This window comes from Cyprinus carpio, chromosome B3 (genome assembly GCF_018340385.1).
Source record: "Cyprinus carpio isolate SPL01 chromosome B3, ASM1834038v1, whole genome shotgun sequence".
Classification (NCBI taxonomy): Eukaryota; Metazoa; Chordata; class Actinopteri; order Cypriniformes; family Cyprinidae; genus Cyprinus; species Cyprinus carpio.
In genome coordinates, this window is record NC_056599.1 from 29,768,171 (window position 1) to 29,789,629 (window position 21,459).

General features: G+C 36.3%; 2 protein-coding genes and 1 long non-coding RNA gene across 3 annotated transcripts in view; all 3 read right to left on the minus strand.

Moving 5' to 3' along the window:
• Positions 1-1,109: 1,109 nt before the first annotated feature.
• Positions 1,110-11,283, minus strand: LOC109072372. The gene is made up of 7 exons (XM_042720699.1): positions 11,207-11,283; positions 3,766-3,917; positions 3,616-3,663; positions 3,211-3,373; positions 2,896-2,942; positions 2,448-2,529; positions 1,110-2,165 (listed from the first exon to the last, which is right to left on the minus strand). Exons 1-7 carry the CDS (start codon positions 11,241-11,243, stop codon positions 1,786-1,788), a joined length of 909 nt encoding a protein of 302 aa, XP_042576633.1. The 5' UTR covers positions 11,244-11,283; the 3' UTR covers positions 1,110-1,785.
• An 11-nt stretch (positions 11,284-11,294) lies between these two features.
• On the minus strand, positions 11,295-13,040 carry LOC109072376. The gene is made up of 4 exons (XR_002014673.2): positions 12,884-13,040; positions 11,891-12,065; positions 11,480-11,698; positions 11,295-11,311 (listed from the first exon to the last, which is right to left on the minus strand). It is a non-coding gene; the product is annotated as an uncharacterized LOC109072376 (long non-coding RNA).
• Positions 13,041-17,109: 4,069 nt separating this feature from the next.
• The window catches only part of LOC109057510 (suppressor protein SRP40-like), a 39,186-nt gene continuing 34,836 nt past the window's right edge, over positions 17,110-21,459 (minus strand). Inside the window, exons 12-18 of the mRNA XM_042721403.1 lie at positions 21,286-21,367; positions 19,346-19,416; positions 19,017-19,104; positions 18,691-18,737; positions 18,189-18,266; positions 17,971-18,025; positions 17,110-17,654 (exon numbers count right to left, since the gene is read on the minus strand). Of these exons, the coding sequence (XP_042577337.1) occupies positions 17,110-17,654; positions 17,971-18,025; positions 18,189-18,266; positions 18,691-18,737; positions 19,017-19,104; positions 19,346-19,416; positions 21,286-21,367 (966 nt within the window). The remainder of the gene's footprint in view (positions 17,655-17,970; positions 18,026-18,188; positions 18,267-18,690; positions 18,738-19,016; positions 19,105-19,345; positions 19,417-21,285; positions 21,368-21,459) is intronic.

Here is a 21,459-nt window from a genome sequence, read left to right on the forward strand (position 1 = left end):
TTATACAGTACAAACTGTATTTTCTATCTCCCTACACCAACCCTACCCCTTACAGAAAACTACTGCCAATTTTTGAATTTGATAAAACACCTTTTTGTATGTTTTTTAAGCCTTTTGTTTTATGGGGACACAGGAAGTGTCCTCATAAACTATGTTTACATTGTAGTACCCAAGTCATTTTACACATTTGTGTCCTCATAAACCATATATACAGTACACACATAAATAGGCTACATATATAACAGAAAGCAGGTTATGTGGCATACCTGCTTATGTTTGAGGTAAGTGAGCGGATTAACTCAGCTTTCGGTTTGCAAAAACATAACTTTTCAAGGTATTTAAATAGTCATAGCAATTCTCTGAACATAACCCGCTCCAGAGCAGCTCCTGCTACTTCGGAGCTATCAGCGCGTGCATGCGTGACCTACATTTACACTATTATAATAAGGCAATGTTTATTTTATTCTAATATATTCACTCTGATCTGATCTGCATTCAAACGTTTTTGCAACGGGGAGCATTTGTATGATAATATATTTCTAAAATAAAAACATGTGATATCTTACTGTACTTTACAATATGGAAGCAAAATGACTAAACATTAAAAAAACAAAAACAAACGTATGCAGTCAAATTATCTTTGCAAGCACAAACTGTAGTGCAACTTTTGTTTGGAGAAGGACAAAGAGAATGAATTTAAACCATATTATTAAGTAAATTAAATGTGATTTGATTCACTTAACAATACAAATTTAGTATGGTATGTTTCTACTATTAGATAAATACTGTTATGCGAATATGCTGATGTAAATCTGATTGAGGAACAGTAAAATGAAATTCACACATGAGGGCTACCTGTTTCTCCAGTTGCTCTTGTAGGCCGATCGACAACATGTAAAAGATGCACACCTTCTACTTTTTTACTATTTAAAATGACCTGAAACAGAATAATAAAGACAACTAAAAATAACACATTTTAGGGCAATTTCCAAAACAGTGTAAATATCTGGCTGTGTTTTTTTTTTTTTTAAACAGAAGGTATGTATACTACAATGGCATATGTTTAGACGGGCTACTCGTTTATCAGTGGAGATCAGAAAGGGTGGTCAGACTGTTTAAAACTATTTTATTTTTGCAATCACAGAAATGACACATCTTACTTTTAAGGTATCTGGACATTGACAGTGAAAGGTCTATAAAGAATAACAGAAAAACAGAGGTTCTGTACAACACTGCCACCTGCATCCCATATTGAGAAAAACAATGCCTGCTGCAATGGAAAGATTGTAGCTGTACAGCAATCCTCAAATAAGAAACATCCTATCCATCCATCCTCCAAACAACTTATTCTATGTAGGGTCCCAGAATATTAAAATTTTTTATACATTGTAATGATATCTAATTAATAAAGCTGATTATGAGTGATCAAAAGTGATTATAGGTACATTTGCCTGTTAATAACCTGACCCAGAGACAAAACAGGAACATTTATAGTTTACTGTAAATTTTTCATGGTTTTATGATGAGTCTATGTGGATTGAAACCTCAATGCAGTTTTGTTTCTGGAAAATGACACGAAAAAAAAAAAAAAACTGAAATAAAATAAAACTGAGATTTTCACATTTTAAATATGTGACAAAAACAGTAAAAAAAGTTTACCAAAAGGTGTTAATTTTCTTGGCTATTGCGCATTAAAACCAAACTTGTGTAATAATTGTCTAATAAAGATATATATACTTTTAATCATAGCCTCAGTACTACCCCTAATTTGTTCGGTGTCAAACTTTAGTCTACTTGACTATTTAAAACTTCCGTAATTTGCTCCTTCTTGACTAAGGAGTTAATCTGGGGATTTTCAATAACAGCAGGAGTTAGACTGATGTATTGAGGCAGTGTGTTTTGTGACTGTTTTTCCACCAGCTTCTTTAAAGACAAATCAATTGATTGTAGGGTGTTATTGATAGTATTAAACTGGTTTGCCAGAAATTCAAATAGCTGCATCTGGCTGGTCTTCTCAGTCTCTTCAGAAACAACAGGATTCTGCCATTCAGCAGGAGAATCACTGAAGTTCAGCTGAGCTGCTGCTTCATCTGTGGTCTGACTGGCCTCCTCTATGACAGGAGATACTGCAGGTTCTGTAGCATCAGTGGGAGGTGCAGATGAATCAGTTTGGGGAAGGACAAAGAGATAAGAGATTAGACAAAGTCTGAATTGTTAAAACCCAAAGGAAATAAAGAAATATTTGTACCACTCAATAACAGACACTGATAAGAGTTTTCAAAGGCCAGTGGTTACGGTTCAACTATAAATATTTTTATTCTAATGAGAAGCAAAAAAAAAGAGATATGAAAGTGACCAAAGATAGTCAAATAAAAATATGATACGGCAAATCCATAAAGTTCAAAATAAGAGAAATTACATGACAGAAAATAAAAGAGCTCACTAACCTCTAGCATTGGCAGTAGATTCTACCGGTTCTGTCATCTTTTTACTGACAGTTTCAGCTAAAATCACAGATTCTCTCCTGTTCTGTGCCGAAAAAAAGAATAAGATTAAAGCAATGCTTCATTTGTTAATGAAGGATATTTGTGCACAGTAATTGGGTACATGTCATTAACTAAGGGAGAAAGAGAAAGATAAAGTTACTTATTTGTATTAATTTGATATATTTGGTTATTTTTATATAATCACTACCTCAGAATGTGAGCAGAATTTGTCAATGTGAGTTATGTCATCTTGTCAATAATAATAATATAAATGTATATATTTCAATTTATATCCCTTAATAATATATTGTGCTACATTATACGCTAAACTCAACTCTCCATATTATAATACACATGCAGTATTAATTAAACTAATAATTTCCAATTGCTCAATAAATAAACATCTCACCATTTTGACTCTCTCAGCAACAGATACAGACTCTTCCGAAGAACTGTCTGTATGTGGTAGAAAGCGTAAACACATTAGGGTCAATGTAGATGACCACGTAAAAACATAAAACCACATAAAAACATTTACAATGAGAGAAGAAGCTCATTGGCAATCTAGACTCAGCAACCTGGCTTAATATGTGCAAAATAACCTCAAGGAAGTATGGTGGGGATCAGAGAACTGAAGAACAGGTAATTAACACTAGATAGTGTGATAGTGAGACAGAGATCACTAACTAATAAACCTGAAATAAAAATGTTGATTCAAACTCACCCGGCAGGATTGTTTTCTTGTCAATTCCACACACAGGTATTTCCAGAGTCTTGGAAAACAGTCTTTTCCAGGACTCTGGAAAACCTTTTAAGGAGTTAATTAATTCACTCCTCCTTGTTACATTTTGCACTGAGTTCGCACCGTCTCTATCTGTCTGTGTCACCTGTGGTAAAATACAATGGTAGTGATTTTAAAACATCTCAGCATGATATTAGTAACTTACTGGATTATTTTCAAAAGTAATCTATAAAACCAAAAAACAAAGTAAAAAAAATATTAAAGTTGATTCATAACCCACAGAATACAATCACTGTTGTGAGGCTGAACTACAACATATGGATATCATTTATGTTTTATGGCCTATGGGCTTATAACTCGTGCATTGGTACAATATATACAAAATACCTGTCTATTTGACTCTCTCAGTTGTCCAAATTCTGAAAGACACCCATTCTAGGAGAAAAAGGAAAGTTCATTTAAATAAGATGAAGTTTACATATGTTCATAAAAATGTCAAATAAACTCGTCAAGACTTCACACTAGCTGAATACATACTTGTATGAGTTTCAGCAATTTAACTTGTTGAAGGCCATTTGATGGCTTGTAATAGATGCTACCCTTCCACTTCTTGTGATGCCCTTTTCCTCCAAACTCCTCAAACTGTCCGGGCGTAAACCATTTCCCTTTACATGAAATACACTTCTCTCCTGAAGACAAATAAACATTATACAGAACATATAAATGGAGTACACATATTTTAAATAATAAATTCTGGTTTGTTAACACATACAGAGGGAAAGAGACACTTTGGCACTTAGCCATGAATTTACAAACATCTGTGAAAAAAATGGGTGGTTCTTAAAAGCTCAGTGCATTCAAGTGTGGTACTGTGATAGGATGCCACCTTTGCAATAAGCCAGTTTGTGAAATTGCATTCCTGTTGGATATTATACTGTTAACTGTAAGTGGAGCATTTAGGAGCGGCAGCACAAAGCAAAGACCATGTAAAGTCACAGAGCGGATGTGTCAAGTGCTGAGGAGTATGGTGTATACAAGTCGCCAACGCTCTGTTGATTCCATAACTGAAGAGTTCCAAACTTCCACTGGTATTAATATCAGCAGAAAAACTGTGGCAGGGGCTTATGGAATGGATCTGGATAGGTGAGCAGCTGCATGCAAGCCTCACATCATCAAGTACTAAGAGTCAGATAGAGTGGTGTAAAGCACACCACCACTGGACTCTGGAGCAGAGGAAACCTGTTCTGCAGAATGATGAACCACACTTCTCTGTTTGGCAGTCTGATGAGTGAGTCTGGGTTTAATGGATACCAAGAGAACATTACTTGTCCAACTGCAAGTTCAGTGGAAGAGAGAGTGTTGTGTGCATAAACATGGGGCTGTTTTGTCAGCATTTGGCCTAGACCCCTTAATTCCAGTGAAGGGAAACTTAATGCTTAAGGATACTGTACCAAAATTTTTTGCACAATGCTATGCTTCCAACTGAGGAGAACAGTTTGAGGTAGGCTCTTTTCTGTTCCCTGTTTTTTCCAATTCATAAAGATGCCAGTGAAGATGTGCCTGTTTGGTTAGAGTCGCACTGAAGCTGTGCATCTTCAGAAGCGGCTCCGTGCGCAAAGTTACAAAAAATACCGTGAACACTGCCACGTTTAAATTGGGGCCTCACTTACTCAACACGCACGGCTGCCCACTTCCCGATGACATCATTTTAACCATGCAGACCTTTGCCCTCGTACAAGTTTAAACCAGGCTTGACTGTGCCGAACTGCACAAAGCGAGGTTCATAAAGATATGGATGAGTTTGGTGTGGAAGAACTTGAATAGCCTGCACATATGTAGCCCTGACCTCAACCCCATCTTTGGGATGAACTGTAACAGAGATTGTGAGGCCAAGCCTTCTTGTCCAACATCAGTGCCTGATGAAGAAGATCCAAGATGGCAGAGGGTAGTACTTGAATTCAAAGTACTATCAGCAAAATAGCATTGAAAATCACAATAGTTATAAACAATATATGTTAAAGTCTCAGTGGATGGACATTACACTATGCAGCCGTGTCATGATACATCAGCCGTCTATGTGGTTGGAAGAGACTGATCACATCAATGCCATACCAAAGACGGATTATACATCTTATAATTTATAAGACTATATTTGTGCATGAAGGGGCAAATTGGTAAAAACAGCGATTAAAACGACATCGGTAGATTTATCAAACAGATCGGAGAAAGATTAAGTGTGTTTGGATATATCCTGTTGACTCTGATACCACTCTCGGGAGATGTACATCTAAATCCGGGACTGACTATACCTCATTTGAATACCCCAGTGACATTTACTACGGATGGTGCACCTCAACAAGTGAAAGGTGATTACCTCACTGGAGAGTTGCAGAGAAATCAGGATTTGGTGCATTTGAGTCCAGGGCCGATGATGGACGATTTGGGTGTGCCTGTGCTCCTGACGGTATATCTCACTAAATAATTGGTGAACATTTTGTGGGTGTGATGCAGAGCAAATTTGACTGTATACATCTGGATGCTGGGCCAATGATGGTCGATTTGGGTGGCCTCATAGCGCATGTTGCTGGTGGTGTGCCTCACTGGATGGAGGGCGGGTGCTTGGCTGGTGTCTTGCGGAGCTACTTGGATTCTCTGCATCCAGGAATTGATCTGGAGGTGGCTGTCTCGACAGTTCCTGTGGCTCAGGGATTAGTTGATGGCATGTCTCATCGGGTGAGGGGTGAGTGCTTCGATATGGTGATGCAGAGCAACCAGGGCTCTACACAGCCTTTAAGGACAGACTTGAGAAATGTAGAAGCTTTACCATAGGAAAAAGTGCTGATTGTGTCTTCTTCGCAAATTTTGAATCAAATGAGCTCTGAGGTGAGATTTTAGTACAGAGTAAATCCGGAAATTTCAAACAGAGACAATTGAAACTTTTTTAAACTGTAAACCACGCAAGCATTCTGTGGGACATTGATGCCAAACGAAAAGGATTATTGGGTGTTCATTTAAATATTCATACAATTATGGCAAAATGTGATGAAATGAAACATCTTGTCACAAATTCAAATTAGGATTTTTTATGTCTGACTGAGGGCCTGTCCACACGAACACAGGTATTTTCAAAACCGCAGCTTTTTCTATGCAGTTTGGCCATTCATCCACATGCAAACACAGCACCAGATCACTGAAACCGAACATTTTTGAAAACTCCTGCCAGATTTTCAAAAACTCAGGTTGCAGTGTTATCGTGTAGACAGCGAAATCCGGGATTTTGGCTTGTGATGTCGAAGCACGTGCTGTTATCTCTTACTGGAAACTTTTTCAGGCTTCTGATTAGACAACATGGCTTTACAGTTGAGATTATATCGCCACCTGTTGGCTTGGCATGATCTTGACAGTGCTTCATAGCATGCTTTTGTGTTTTCACATGGACAGAGATTTTTTATAAAAATGGAAGGATAAACTCTTCATCATACTTCATCAGCAATGTTGTGCGTTCCTGGTTCTAATATTTTTTAGAAGGGATAGGTTGGTGGGTAGAGGTGGGGGTATTATGTTTTATATTAAGGATAGTATTTGATGTACTGAACTACAGTTAGCTTATAACTTTGATATTGAATGTATAGTTTTAGATGTTTCTCTTTCACCACAAATGTCTTTTATAATTATAGCAGTTTATCAGCCACCTTCAGCAAAAAAAAAAAAAAGAATTTTATGATAAATTATATATGCTTCTTAAATTATGTGATTTTACCAAAGAAGTTATTCTACTTGGAGACTTAAATGTAAATAGGTTAGATAAAACTGGAAGGAAGAAATTGAAAGATATAACTAGTAACTCTGATCTGAAGCAGCTTGTAAAAGGACCCACAAGAATAACTAGATCGTCTGAAACACAAATTTATTAAAGAGCAGGTCATATGGGTTTTTGAAAAATCTCTTTTGCAGTTTATAACGTAGCTATCCTTAAATGAAAACAATCTGCAAAGTTGTTAATCAAAAAACTGCATGATAAATAAAGATATTGTCTCTCAAAAGAGAGAGTCGACTCAGAGTCGCCTTTACGATTCGTTACATTTTCAAATCTTTTGTCTGTTACCGGTATATCGTCACTGGGTAACACATTTGCATAATCCCCGCCTGCCCGCGAAATACGAACAGAGTCTGATCTGCCCACAAACACTTTTGCTATTAGTGCGTTTCACATCATGTTGAGAAAGACGCGGTGTTCAAGGATACAACAGAAATACAATTCAAGCCTTTTGTTGTGTGCTTGTCATTTTATCAAGAACTGCTTCTCTAATCTGGGCTTTTATCTTCGTTGGCTTCTAATCTTATTAATTTGGACTAACAAGCTCTCTGAACCACGACCTGTAAGTAGTACGATTGATACGTTAGGTGTACATTTTCAATTGAGTGCTCAAAATATCAGTTTTTTGTGCCGATATGTGATGTATACCTAGTGCAGCTTTAGGTTTCCAGGTAAAGCACAATATTACTGTCTTACTGAAGTAGTTCTAAAAATTCGCAGTGAACCTAAGAATATGTAGATTATTGTAGACTGACGTTGTTCTAATTACTTTGTTTAATAATAAAGAATGTAGTGTAACATACAGACTTTATAATAATTGAGAAACTGCTGTTTATTGTGCTGCACTGGCAGTTACAGGGTTAATGCGGGAGAGATGAGTGATTTCGGCTGGTGCTCCTGTGATACAACTGTTCTGCGTTCTGATTAAAAGTTAAGACCAAGCGTCTTTTGTCTGTCGTTCTTCAAACATTACGGTAGATATATTTTGGTTTACAAACTGTATTGTTTAATCAGTTAGTCACGTTAGCACTCGGCTAACGTATCCACCTAGTGTTCACAGTTTAGCAGCTAAACTTTAGCTGTGGGCACGATTCGCTTGCATGAGTGTTTTGTATTTTATGTCATTATAAGAACGGATTGACTATATTATTGTTTTATGTAAAGGTGCTTTGTCAATGGTAGCGCTGGCTAACTAGCTCAAGGGCTCATCTCTGTGCCAATCACAACAGGTTTGGCCAGCTGACCAATCAGAGCAGAGTAGGCTTGAGGAAGGGAGGGGCTTGCTCCGAACTTGCTTGAAACGAATCATTTGCTAATCATTGGCAAATGACTCTAATATTAAATGTATATTCTGAGAAAATTACAATGTTTTCTGACCTAAGATGCATTTAAACCTGATGTAGGGGACTCCAATACAATATTGGGACACTTTAAAATACCATATGACCTGCTCTTTAAATTGTTACAAATAAACCTGATCACGTACTTTTAATATGATTACAGGATTGTCAGATCATAATTGAACTTTTGTAGTAAGAAAACTGACTATAAATAGAAAAAACATGATTTGAATCATTTAAAGAGGGAATTAGAAGATATAAAGAGGGAAGAAATTTTTTTCTCAAAAGGGTGTTGAAAGGGATACAAATGTTCTAATGGATGTTATTCAAACTACTGTGAAAGATCCTATTGTAAAGAGAGATGCACATACACTTTCATCTCGCTCTCTCTCTCCTCTCTCTTGAATTGGCAATATCTGAGTAAAAAGTTAGCGATTTCTAATCTTATGTGTATGGTGGTTATCGCCCTGATCAGTCTGTAATGATATGAGGTTAGCAAACTTTAGCGAACATTTCTTTGAATAACATGACCGTAAATATGAACACACGGTTGAATGTAACATAAAACAAATGATTACTTTTCATTAAAATCTTTATTAATGCAAATAATGCTTACATTTATGTGTTTTTTTTATTCGCTCGGGCAGCCATGTTGCTGCTGAAGCCAGTTTATGCTGAAATAATTCATACCCCTTCATTTGAAGTGTGGTCCAGAAAAATCTTAGTTTGAAGGGCTATCTGGCCCTTCACCTTACCCCTACCCTTCCAACCAAAAGAGAATCGAGACACCCCACCCCTTCACGTGAACGCGCGAAACGGAGAGGTAGGGGAAAGGGGAAGGGCTAAGGGGTAGAAATGGGATTGGGCCTAAGTCTAATTGTCCGGATATCCCATGTATTGCACTGATGGATAGTGTCTTGTCCAAGTTTACTCTTAAACAGGTGTAAAATAGAGAAGTTGATAGAATAATTAGTTCACTTAAAAATTCAACAGCTAAAGATAAATATGGATTGGACACTATTTTTTTAAAAACTCATAAAAATTATTTACCAGACTTCTAACTCAGATTATTAATTTACTGATAATTTTTCCCTCTGCAATGAAATTTGGAGTAATTACCCCGTTCATAAATCTGGAAGTTATACAGAAATTAGTCATTATAGACCAATAAGTATTCTCCCAGTAATGTTGAAAGTCGCTGAAAAATGGGTAGCGGAGCAAATAATCACATATCGTAATAATAGTGCCTTTTCCCTTCACCCTATGCAATTCTGTTTTAGAAAAAAATATTTTACAGAAACGGCAAATTGTTTTATGTTGGAAAATATTAAATCTTTGATGGATAAAGGAGGTGTAGTTGGTGCTGTATTCCTGGATTTTAAGAAAGCTTTTGAAACTGTAAATCATGAGATTTTACTTTCTGTGTTATTAAATTAACATTTTTCAACTGAGGCCGTTATGTGGTTTAAATCTTATTTAGAAAATAGAAAACAATGTGTACGGGTTATAAATGCGACATCAGATTACTTGGATTATAATATTGGAGTTCCGCAAAGTTCTATTTTAGGCCCATTATTGTTTATTATGCATGTAAATGATTTACCAAATGTATATCCTCCAGATGTTATTTGTCAATTGTATGCGGATGATGTTGTGTTGTATGTACATGCAAAAAGTCAACAACAGGCTGCACAGAAATTCACTGACACTATGAATCAAGTTACACAATGGCTTATCAACTCACGTTTACATCTTAATGCCAGAATAACTGCTTGTATGTTTTTTTACTAAAATGCCAGACTATGATGTGAATGCAGATGTATTTGTCCAGAAACAAAAACTTGAGGTAGTACATGAATTTAAATATTTAGGATTATTATTAGATTATCAACTTTCTTTTAAAAAAACATGTGAAGAAAGTGGTAAATATAGTGAAATTTAATTTAGCGAATTTCAGATTTATCAGAAATAGTTTGATCAATGTAACAGCAGTTCAATTCATGAATGCAATGATTATTCCCCATATCACATATTGTGTGACTACCTGGACTCAAACATGTAGGTCTTTTCTTAAACCAGTTGAAATGATGTACAAACTCTTTATAAAGTCTTTACAAAGGTCTTTTCACCATTGTAGCATATTAACTAAGTTTTCTATTTTAAGTTGGGAACATTTGATTCAATTTGCTGATTTGGTACTTGTTTTTAAGATCTTAAATGGTTTAGCTCCACCTGTTTTTAAGGATTACATAGATCAGATAACAGGACGGTATACACAAGCCAGTATTAGAGGTGACTGTAACATGCCATTAAGAAACACTACCTTTGGTCAATTATTTTTTGCTTTCAGAGGAACACATGAGTCGAATAGACTCCCAGTAGAGCTGAAAGAATAAAAACATTGAACAGGACACTGTGGTTTCTCGAAAAAAACTGAAAATATGGTTATTGATCCATCAAAATTTTGATATGGATATGGTAGTTTGTAATTTTGCATTTCAATATAATGTTTTCCTTCTGTTTTCATATTTTCTCTCTGTTCATAATTTGGTGTATAAATATTGCTTGTCCTGTCCTTAACATCAACCTGCCAAAAGGGACTACGGATGAAAACTGCTAATGTAATTAAAGTCAAAGTGTAATAGTGAAGTGTCCCAATACTTTTGGACATGTAGTGTATGTGTGTTTATTTATTAATGACACTCTACATTAGTTAAATCTCATTTCAATCTGACTTTAAAAAACTACATCTGCAATTTAATTTCTCACAATGTGAAAAATAAATACAATAAATAATTATTTTTGTCCTCCCAAAACTTACCATTGTCATATTTTATTCTGTACAGACAACCTGCCATTTTTCCACAACGAACAGCCAGTTGTTTTTTTTTTTTTGATTTTTTGATGTTTTTTGTTAGGTCTACCCCTAAAAAAAAAAAAAAAATAGAATAGAAGAATATTTTCTCAGGACACAATCATACAAAAACAGTACAAAATTACTCTTAAAAAAAAACAAATAAACAAAAAAATTATAGAAAATGTATGACATTATTGGGAAGAAAAAAAGAAACCTAAGTATTAAAGCATTAGTTACCCGTGTCATTTTTATTCTTGGTCTGCCTGTTTACACTGGACATTTGGTGTGAAAATGGCCTCTTGTTGTTACTCTGCTTGAAGCATCTTTGCTTTTTCCTTTGTTCTTTCATTCTCTTTCTGTCATCTTCATTAAAATCAGTTTCTGAGCAGATTTCCTTCAGTTCACATTCTGGCTTAATCTGCTTCATAACTGATTCAGCATTCATCTTCTTCAGGTCTATGAGGGGCAAATGTTATGTTATATTGGATCTGCTAATGGACCTCAGCTTACTTCATAAATGGCGTCAATGCTGCCAATTGCCTTGATGTGGTCTTAGAATTTTATTAAAAACATGAACAATCTAGATCACCGACTGTTTCAAGAAACAAAAGTTAAAAATATTTATTCTAGGTATCGGTTTATGCTTACCTGGAAGCCTAGAGTTTTTACTTCTGGCTATTTTCTTCTTGCTACTATTTTGTTGATTCATCTTTCTTTTCTCCCCTTGTTTTCCTTTCCTTTTTCCCGTCTCATTCCTCCAGCCAGATTCAGATGCGCTGGCACAATCCTGCTCTGAAACGGTAAATAATTCTCCATCCATCTCCTGTTGCACGATAAGAATTTATTTAATGATTTTTTGTGCTCTTTGTATTGTAGAAGTATAATGTTGCAAATATAATCACTTGAACTGTGAATATGTGAGAGTGAGCCAAAATGGATTACACACATGAAAACAAAATACATATCATTAATTCATTTGAATGTATACAGTTCAGGTAAATTCATGGAATATTCTATTAAATTGCTTAGAAGCAGATGCCTTTCTGTCATAAACATCTAAATAAATAAACTAGGACTATCCACAGATTAAAACAACGTACAGTTAAAATAATTAAAGTGGGATTTCATAAGTTGTAACAGCAAAATGTTCTTCAGGGTTCCCAGTCATATCCAGTCTTTTTGTGATCTATACTTTTAGTATATATGCAGAATTTCTAAGACCATGAGAACCTTGGTTTTTAAAGAAATAAACATAAGTCCTTTTTCAGGCATTTTGATGCACCCTTGGAGGTTCTCGAGGCGCGTTTTTAAAAATGTAACAACTTGTAGCACGTTGTAGCACGTGTTTACATCGTAGAAACACAACAGAAATGCAGTGAAACAATGGAAAAAAGATTCGAAACATTCACGTAATGTAGGTAGCCCAGATATTTGTCCTCTCAGGACGCTTCTGTAGTTGCATTTTGTTTCAAAAACAGCACTACAAGCTTCAAACGATACTATATTTAAGATCTCATGCACTCTTTTAGAAGTTAAAAAGATAACAGAAATCGCCAGTCAGCGTAAATGGAAAACAGATTGTCTTGAATTAAACACATTTAAATACTACTCATTAACAGCAATAAGCAGCTTGGTAGTTACCTCAAACTATTCAGATACAGGGGCGTATTCTGAACTGTCATCCGACTGCAAGTAGAGAATTCCAAAAAGAATCGATTCCGGTGCATTTGGGAATCGAGAGTTGATTCCACAGGCTGGAATCGATTCCATCAAGGGGAATCGACTCCTCATTTAGAGCCTTTTTCAGTTCAACAAAGCATATCTATGGGAGTTTCTCAAACGGAAGGCTGCATCCTACGAAGGCTGCACTCATTTAAATTAACGAAAATAAACTGAAAGAAAACAAATACAGCTACATATTATGAGAATAATACATTCTACGACCTATCCTGCAATAATCATGGTGAGATTAGGTTCCTTCAATCTAAAAAAAAAAAAAAAAAAAAAAAAAAGAACCGGAAAAGATTCGAAAACGACAGTGAGGAATCGATTTCAGAAGCAGGAATCAGAATCGGACTCGATTCCAAAAATTTCGGAATCGAACAGCCCTTGTGGGCGGAGAAACACAAGAAGGTGCATGCTGAAAAGGATGCGCGGGATATTTTCGCTTCAGCTAGTATTTAAATCATCCTTCATGTTTTAAATAATTCAAACAAACTAAAGTTTCATTACATGCTTTTCTTCTATTTATGCATTGTGCCCCAGTAAAAGAGTCGGGATAGTTCACCCAAAAAGAAAAGGCTATCATTTACTCACCCTCATGTTGTTTCAAACCTGTACGAATTAGTTTCTTCTGCCGAAAAATTTTGAAGAATGCTGATAATCAAACAGTAGCTGGTAGCCATTGATTTCCTATAATATGAAAATAAATACTGTGAAAGACAGTGCTACCTGTTTGGGTGCAAACATTCTTCAGAATATCATCTTTTGTTTTTAGCAGAAGAAACGAACTCACATAGGTTTGGAACAGTTTCAGGGTGAGTAATGACTTCTCAGTTTTGGGTGAACAATCCCAAGGTGAAAATCAAGGTGTAATACAAACGTTGAATTTACTCACCTGACCATCTGCCATCTAAGTATATCTACATACCAAATGATATATTCAATGAAATTTATGATTTTTATTTACATAATAATATTAACACACACACACACACACACACACACACACACACACACACACACACACACACACACGCACGCACACAGGCACACAGACACACACAAATACAGGACAAAAAGAAACTACAAAAAAAAAATACATTAAACAAAATGTACTACTGTTATTAATAATTATCATATATATATATATATATTATAGATATATATATATATATAATATATATATATATATATATGATAATTCATAGATTATATATATATATATATATATATATATATATATATATATATCTATAGGTATATATATATAATAAGATTTTCAAAATGTTTAGATAAAGGTATCAATTTATTCATATGTACATATATATATACATTTATATATAAAAAAAAACATTACAATGAACAACAAATAATTAAAACAACAAAATGCTGCAATATATTTTGTTTTAATATGTGACAAACAGAGGTGTAAAAAGAACTGAAACATCAGTGAAAGTACAGATACTCAGTGAAAATTTTACTCAATTAAAAGTACAAGTATCTGGCCAAAACCATACTTGAGTAAAGGAAAAAAGTACCAGTTTAAATCATACTCAAGTATTAAAAAAGTAGAGTTTTTTTCTAACGGATATAAAGAATTTTTGTTAAAGGGAGAAAATGAAACAAAATGCAATCTTAGATGTATGGTCAAACACATACATCTAGTGCAACAACAACAATTAAAATGCAGCACAGTGGAACACACACAAATACAGGGAAAGGGATTAGAAGGAAACTGTCCTTTCCACCCTCATGCCATCCATATATAATATAAGATATATTATATATTATATATTATTATATATATATATATTATATATAATATATATATATATATAGCCTTTCATTATCCGATGAAATACAAACTACTATTGTTCATTTTTTAATAAAATTCTAAGACCACATTCAAGGCAATGGCAGCATTGACGCCCATTTATGAAGTAAGCTGAGGTCCATTAGCCGATTCAATATATATGCCTTTCATTTATCCGATGAACACAAACTAAGAGTTTTATAATAAAAATGTATTTTATTTTTTCAGTGTTTTATTTGTTTGGGATGTAAAAAAATGAAAAATAAAAATACCAATATTTTAAATTTGACCGTCGTGTTCACTTTGTGTGGTTTCTGAAGTGGTCCTTTACCCATGCATTATACAGACTAAAAATATTTTCTTGTGTTCATCTGAACAAAGAAAGTCATAAACACCTGGGACGACATGAGGGAGAGTAAATGATGAGAGAATTTTCATTTTTGGTTGAACTATTCCTTGGAATAGCAAGATGTGATACAGAGGCTAAAACATATTCCAGACAGAATACAAGAAAGGCCACTTTTTTCTATTCAACATCACTGTCTAAAACAGGGATGGGGAACGTTTAACCTGGAGGGCAGAGTTTAGCTGCAACCTTAATCAAATACACCTGAACAAGCTAATCAAGGTCTTCAGGATACAGGTATAGGGTTTTTTTTCTTTTTTTTTCTCAGGGTTGGAGAAACTCTGCAGGACATGGCCCTCCAGGATCAACATTCCCCACCCCTGTTCTAAAAGGAAAATTAAACTTTTTATTGTTTATTTGGGGCATTTAGAGGTTGTTGTTTTTTTAGATTAATTAATGAGCAAATCATGCAATTATTAAGATTAATAAATATTCATTGACAGTCATAATTGCTACTCAGTGTGTCATATAATGACATTATAAATACAACTTATCAATTACCTGGTAAGAACATCACTAAACATAAATTACAATTTATTTAACATGCAATGTTCATTTAAACACTTTTTTGGAGATTTGTAACATAATAACATTCCCACAAAAATATTAATTGTATTTAAATTCTCATCACTGATTTATTTGCACTCAATCTTGTACATTCAGCCAATATATTACACAGATAATGGCTCTATCAAAACATGATAGATGCTACCTCAATATGCTTCTTCAGATTTGATTAACTTTTGAAGCCTGACATTTATCTGATGAAAGTCACAAATGAAGTAGAAATGTGTGTGCTTGATTCATGAAAACAATGATCATTGGTTCTCACGTCAAGCAGACACATTTGAACTTCTGTTTACCATATTTATTGTGCATAAGTTAAAACAAAAATGAAATGTACTTTTTAAGATGAAAAAATATTGTAAGGCGTAAAAAGTTCTGTTTTTTTCTCCAGAAATGTAATCAAGTAAAAGTACAAATAAACAGTTTAAATTGTACTTGAATAAAGTACAAATCCCCTAAAATAAAAGTAATCAAGTAAAATTACTCAAGTATTTTACACCTCTGGTGACAAAAACAGTGAACGATTATCAAAAAGGTGTTTATTGTCTTGGCTATTAAAAACACATTAAAAACAAAATTAATTAAATTTAAACTTAATAAAAAATAATAATAATTATAATATATTTATTGATAACCTCTCAGATCACAGTTCTGCTTCCTCAGTACTTCCCCCACCTTCTGTGACTGGCTCCTCCTTGACTAAGGAATTAATCTGGGGATTTTCAAAATCAGCAGGAATTAGAAAGATATATTGAGGCGGTGTGTCTTGTGACTGTTTTTCCACCAGCTTCTTTAAAGACAAATCAATTGATTTTAGGGTGTTGTTAATAGTCTTAAACTGATTTTCCAGAAATTTAATTAACTGCATGTTCTCAGTCTCTTCAGAAGCAGTAGGTTTCTGCCATTCAGCAGGAGAATCACTGAAGTTCAGCTGAGCTGCTGCTTCATCTGTGTTCTGATTGGCCTCCTCTACAACAGGAGATACTGCAGGTTCTGTAGCATCAGTGGGAGAATCACTGAAGTTCAGCTGAGCTGCTGCTGCTGCTTCATTATCGTGGTCTGTTTGTCTAATATAGGAGATGATGTAGGTTCTGTAGCATCAGTGGGAGAATCACTGAAGTTCAGCTGAGCTGCTGCTTCGTCTGTGGTCTGATCTGCCTCGTCTACGACAGGAGATACTGCAGGTTCTGTAGCATCAGTGGGAGAATCACTGAAGTTCAGCTGAGCTGCTGCTGCTGCTTCATCTGTGGTCTGATCTGCCTCGTCTACAACAGGAGATACTGCAGGTTCTGTAGCATCAGTGGGAGAATCACTGAAGTTCAGCAGAGCTGCTGAGCTTCATCTGTGGTCTGATCTGCTCTACGACAGGAGATACTGTGGGTTCTGTAGATCTAGTGAATCACTGAAGTTCAGCAGAGCTGCTGCTGCTGCTTCATCTGTGGTCTGATCTGCCTCCTCTACGGCGTTACTGTGGGTAGCATCAGTGAGAGAATCACTGAAGTTCAGCTGAGCTGCTGCTGCTGCTTCATCTGTGGTCTGATCTGCCTCCTCTACGGCAGGAGATACTGTGGGTTCTGTAGCATCAGTGGGAGAATCACTGAAGTTCAGCAGAGCTGCTGCTGCTTCATCTGTGGTCTGATCTGCCTCGTCTACGACAGGAGATACTGTGGGTTCTGTAGCATCAGTGGGAGAATCACTGAAGTTCAGCTGAGCTGCTGCTGCTGCTTCATCTGTGGTCTGATCTGCCTCGTCTACGACAGGAGATACTGTGGGTTCTGTAGCATCAGTGGGAGAATCACTGAAGTTCAGCAGAGCTGCTGCTGCTTCATCTGTGGTCTGATCTGCCTCCTCTACGACTGGAGATACTGCAGGTTCTGTAGCATCAGTGAGAGGTACAGATGAATCTTGGTTTAGGGAAGGACAAAGATAAATCATGAGGATGAGTTTATAGCACACACAAACAAGTTATACAAAGTATGAAATGGTAAAATTCAAAAGAAAAAACAAATATTAGTACCACTCAGAAATTCAGTAATAGACACTGGTAAGAGTTGTATGAATTACTATGAATATTCTTATTCTAATGAGAAGCAAAATCAAGAAATTTAAAAGTAACCAAAGGTCTTCAGTCTAATAAAAATATGTCATTTTAAAAACCGTAAAGTTCGAAATAATAATAATTATAATCATAATATATAGAAAATAAAAGAGCTCACTAACCTCTAGCATTGGCAGTAGATTTTACCCGTTCTGTGATCTTTTTACTGTTCTGTGCCTATAAAGAAAGGATAAGGCTAATGATACATGGGGCAACTTTTTGAGCAATTTTGCCGGGCAATTTTTTTTTTGAGCAATGTTACTTGGGCACTTTCCCACTGAGAATTTGTAACAAATTTCTATCTGGATACTTTAGATCAGCCATGGGCCCTGTGTCTCACCTGGTTGCCTGTTGACGGCAACATTTCCCAAAGTTGCTTGGCAACATTGCTCAAAAAGTTGCCCCGTGTATCATCAGCCTAAGATTAAAGCAATGCTTCATGTATTAATGGAGGACATGTGGGCACAGTAATTGGCATGGTGGTATAAACAGTAACTGAGGGATAAGGTGAAATACAAAGTTAGTTATTTGGATAATTGTACATATGTAGTTATTTTTATATAATGACTCCCTCAGAATATGAGCAGAATTCCTCCAGTGTCAAGCTGTTGTTTACATTATTATTTAATATAATAATTATTATAATTTATTCTTATTTTAAACTATAGAATATTAAGCAGAGTCTGCTGCTGTTATGACATCCTGTCAATAATAATAATATAAATGTATTTATTTCCATTTATGGTTATATATCATCCTGCATATGCTAAATTCAGCTCTACAAAATAGGATAATACACATACAATCATAATATACAATTGATCAATACATGCACATCTCACCATTTTGACTTTTTCAGCAACAGATACAGACTCATCTGAAGATCTGTCTGTATGTGGTAGAAAACAAACATAAACCATAAACATTTTAGGGTCAATGTAGATGACAACATAAAAAAAGAAACACTAACAATAAGAGAAAAAGCTATTTGGCAATCTAGACTCAGCAACCTGGCTTAATATGTGCAAAACATCCTCAAGCAATTATAATGGGGATCAGAGAACTGAAGAACAGGTAATTAACAGTAGATGGTGTGATGTTGAGACAGATCACTATTGGTAGATCACTAACTAATGAATCTGAAATGCAAATGTTCATTCAAACTCACCCAGCTGGAAAGTTTCCTGTTCAATTCGACAAACAGGTATTTCCAGACTCTTGGAAAACAATCTTTTCCAGGACTCTGTCTGTGTCACCTATGGTAAAATATAACGGCAGTGATTTTAAAACATCTCGGCATGATGATAACTTAATGGATCATTGTCAAAAGTAATCTATAGAGCCAAAAAAGTCAAAAACATTAAAGTGGATTCAGACACAATACAATCACTGTTGTGAGGCTGAACTACAACATATGAATATGGTTCATGTTTTATGGGTTATGGGCTTATATTGTGCATTATATTATTGTGCATTGGTACTGTGTATACTAAATACCTCTCTAATTGACTCCCTCAGTTGCCTTGATACTGCAGGTTCTGTATCATCAGTGGGAGGTGCAGGTGAATCTTGGTTTGGGGAAGGACAAAGAAATAAATCATGAGGATGAGGATGAGTGACAGCGCACACAAACAGGTTAGACAAAGTCTGAAATGGTAAAATACACAGGGAAAAAAAAACAAATATTAGTACCACTCAGAAATTCAGTAATTGAGAAATTTGGTGTGATTTTTAATGGTAAGTGTTTTTTAATGTTCAGATGGTTACTGTTCAACTGTAAATAAAATACTATTATTCTAATGATAAGCAAAAATGAGATGTGAAAGTGTCATGATGTCCACAGCTCCAACGTCATCAGGGCACTACAATCCGGACTATTGACTTATCAGGCATTCCAAAGACATTTGGGACTTATCTCCAGTTTGACGGACCCACTGCAGATTTCAGCCAGAGCAGCTGGCATCCAAAGGGCCTCATCAGTGTCTGTCCCAGAGTCTGCTCCTGTCCAGGAGCCTCCAGAGTTCACTCCTGTCTGTGAGTCTGCTCCAGAGCTTGTTCCAGGCTATGAGTCGGATCCAGAGCCCGCTCCAGTCTTTGAGTCTGATCCAGAGCCAACTGCAGAATCTCCCAAGTCGACGGGGTCCGCTTCAGCTCCTCACAAGGTGGTGGCCTCCGCTGTAGAACCTCCAGTGATAGCGGCTTCGGCAGCAGAACCCCCTGAAGCGGCGGCAGTGTCCGGCTCAGCTCCTCTCAAGGGGCTGGCACACATTAATGAACTCTCTGCCTGTCCAGCCATGGCCAAGGAGGCCATTTATGAACTCTCTGCCTGTCCGGCCACAGCCAAGGAGGCCATTTATGAACTCTCTGACTGTCCTGTTATGGCCGCAGAGGCTGCTGTTAACCTCTCTGTGCTCTCTGTTGCATTTCTACCTGATCCACCTTGGTTTTCATCTGCCTTACTAGCTCCATTTTGGAGGACGTCTGCTCTGCTGTGGTGGCCATCTGCTCCACCATGAGGATCTTCGGGCCCGTCTGCTCTGCTGTGGTGGCCATCAGCCCACCTGCTCCACCCTGGTGATCTTCAGACCCATCCTGATGGTCTTCAGCTCCGCCCTGGTGGTCTTCATCCTTGCCTGTTCTGCTGGCTCCACCCTGGCTTCCTGCTTTGCTGGTTCCGCCTTGGCTTTTTTCTCTGCCTCACTCCCCAGACCCCCCTCTTCCTGCAAATTGACTTGGCCCTGTCCCTCCCCTGTTCCACCTCTGCTCCACCTTCCTCCTGGACTTAAGTCTGCATCTGGAAGCTGCTTCTTAACTGGGTGGGGGGGCTCTGTCACAATATCTAGCTGAAGTGCCCATGAGCTCCACCAAAGGGCACTCCACCCCTGACTCTTGCCACTCTACCCTGGACTTCATTTCCCATAACCTCCTGCCTAGGAACCAATTTACAGACACACCCCATTCGCAATCAGGAGGACTATTTAAGTTGGACACTTGCTCATACTCTTTGCTGAGTAGGCCTATAGTTTGTACGATTGTTACTGCATTCCTTGCCATTTCTAGTTTTGGTGTTTCTCTGTGTTTCCTCACCTTTCCTTTCCTTTCCTCACCTTTCCTTTCCTTGCCTTTCTTTGTTTTTTATTTGGTTTTTGTTTTTTTTTTTTTGATTGTTTACCTGGTTTTTTTTTTTATTGAGTACTCTTTTGTCTCGCTTTGGATCCTGCTGTGATTGCTGATTACTCAATCTGCCTGTACAACCTAAAATACAACCTAAACAACCTAAAGCCTGCAAGTGTATCTTCAACCCTGCTGGCATGCTCCTCATTACAGAAAGTAACCAAAGGTCTTCACAGTTTAATAAAAATATGGAATTTTAAAAATCATAAACTTCAAAATAAGAGAAATATAATAATATATAGAAAATAAAAGAGCTCACTAACCTCTAGCACTAGCAGTAGATTCTACTGGTTCTGTGATCTTTTCAGTGAGAGTTTCAGTTACAGTTACAGATTCTCTCCTGTTCTGTGCCAAAAAAAGGATTAAAGCAATGTTTCATTTCTTCATGGAGGATATGTGGGTACAGTAAATGGGTACATTTCAGTAACTGAGGGAAA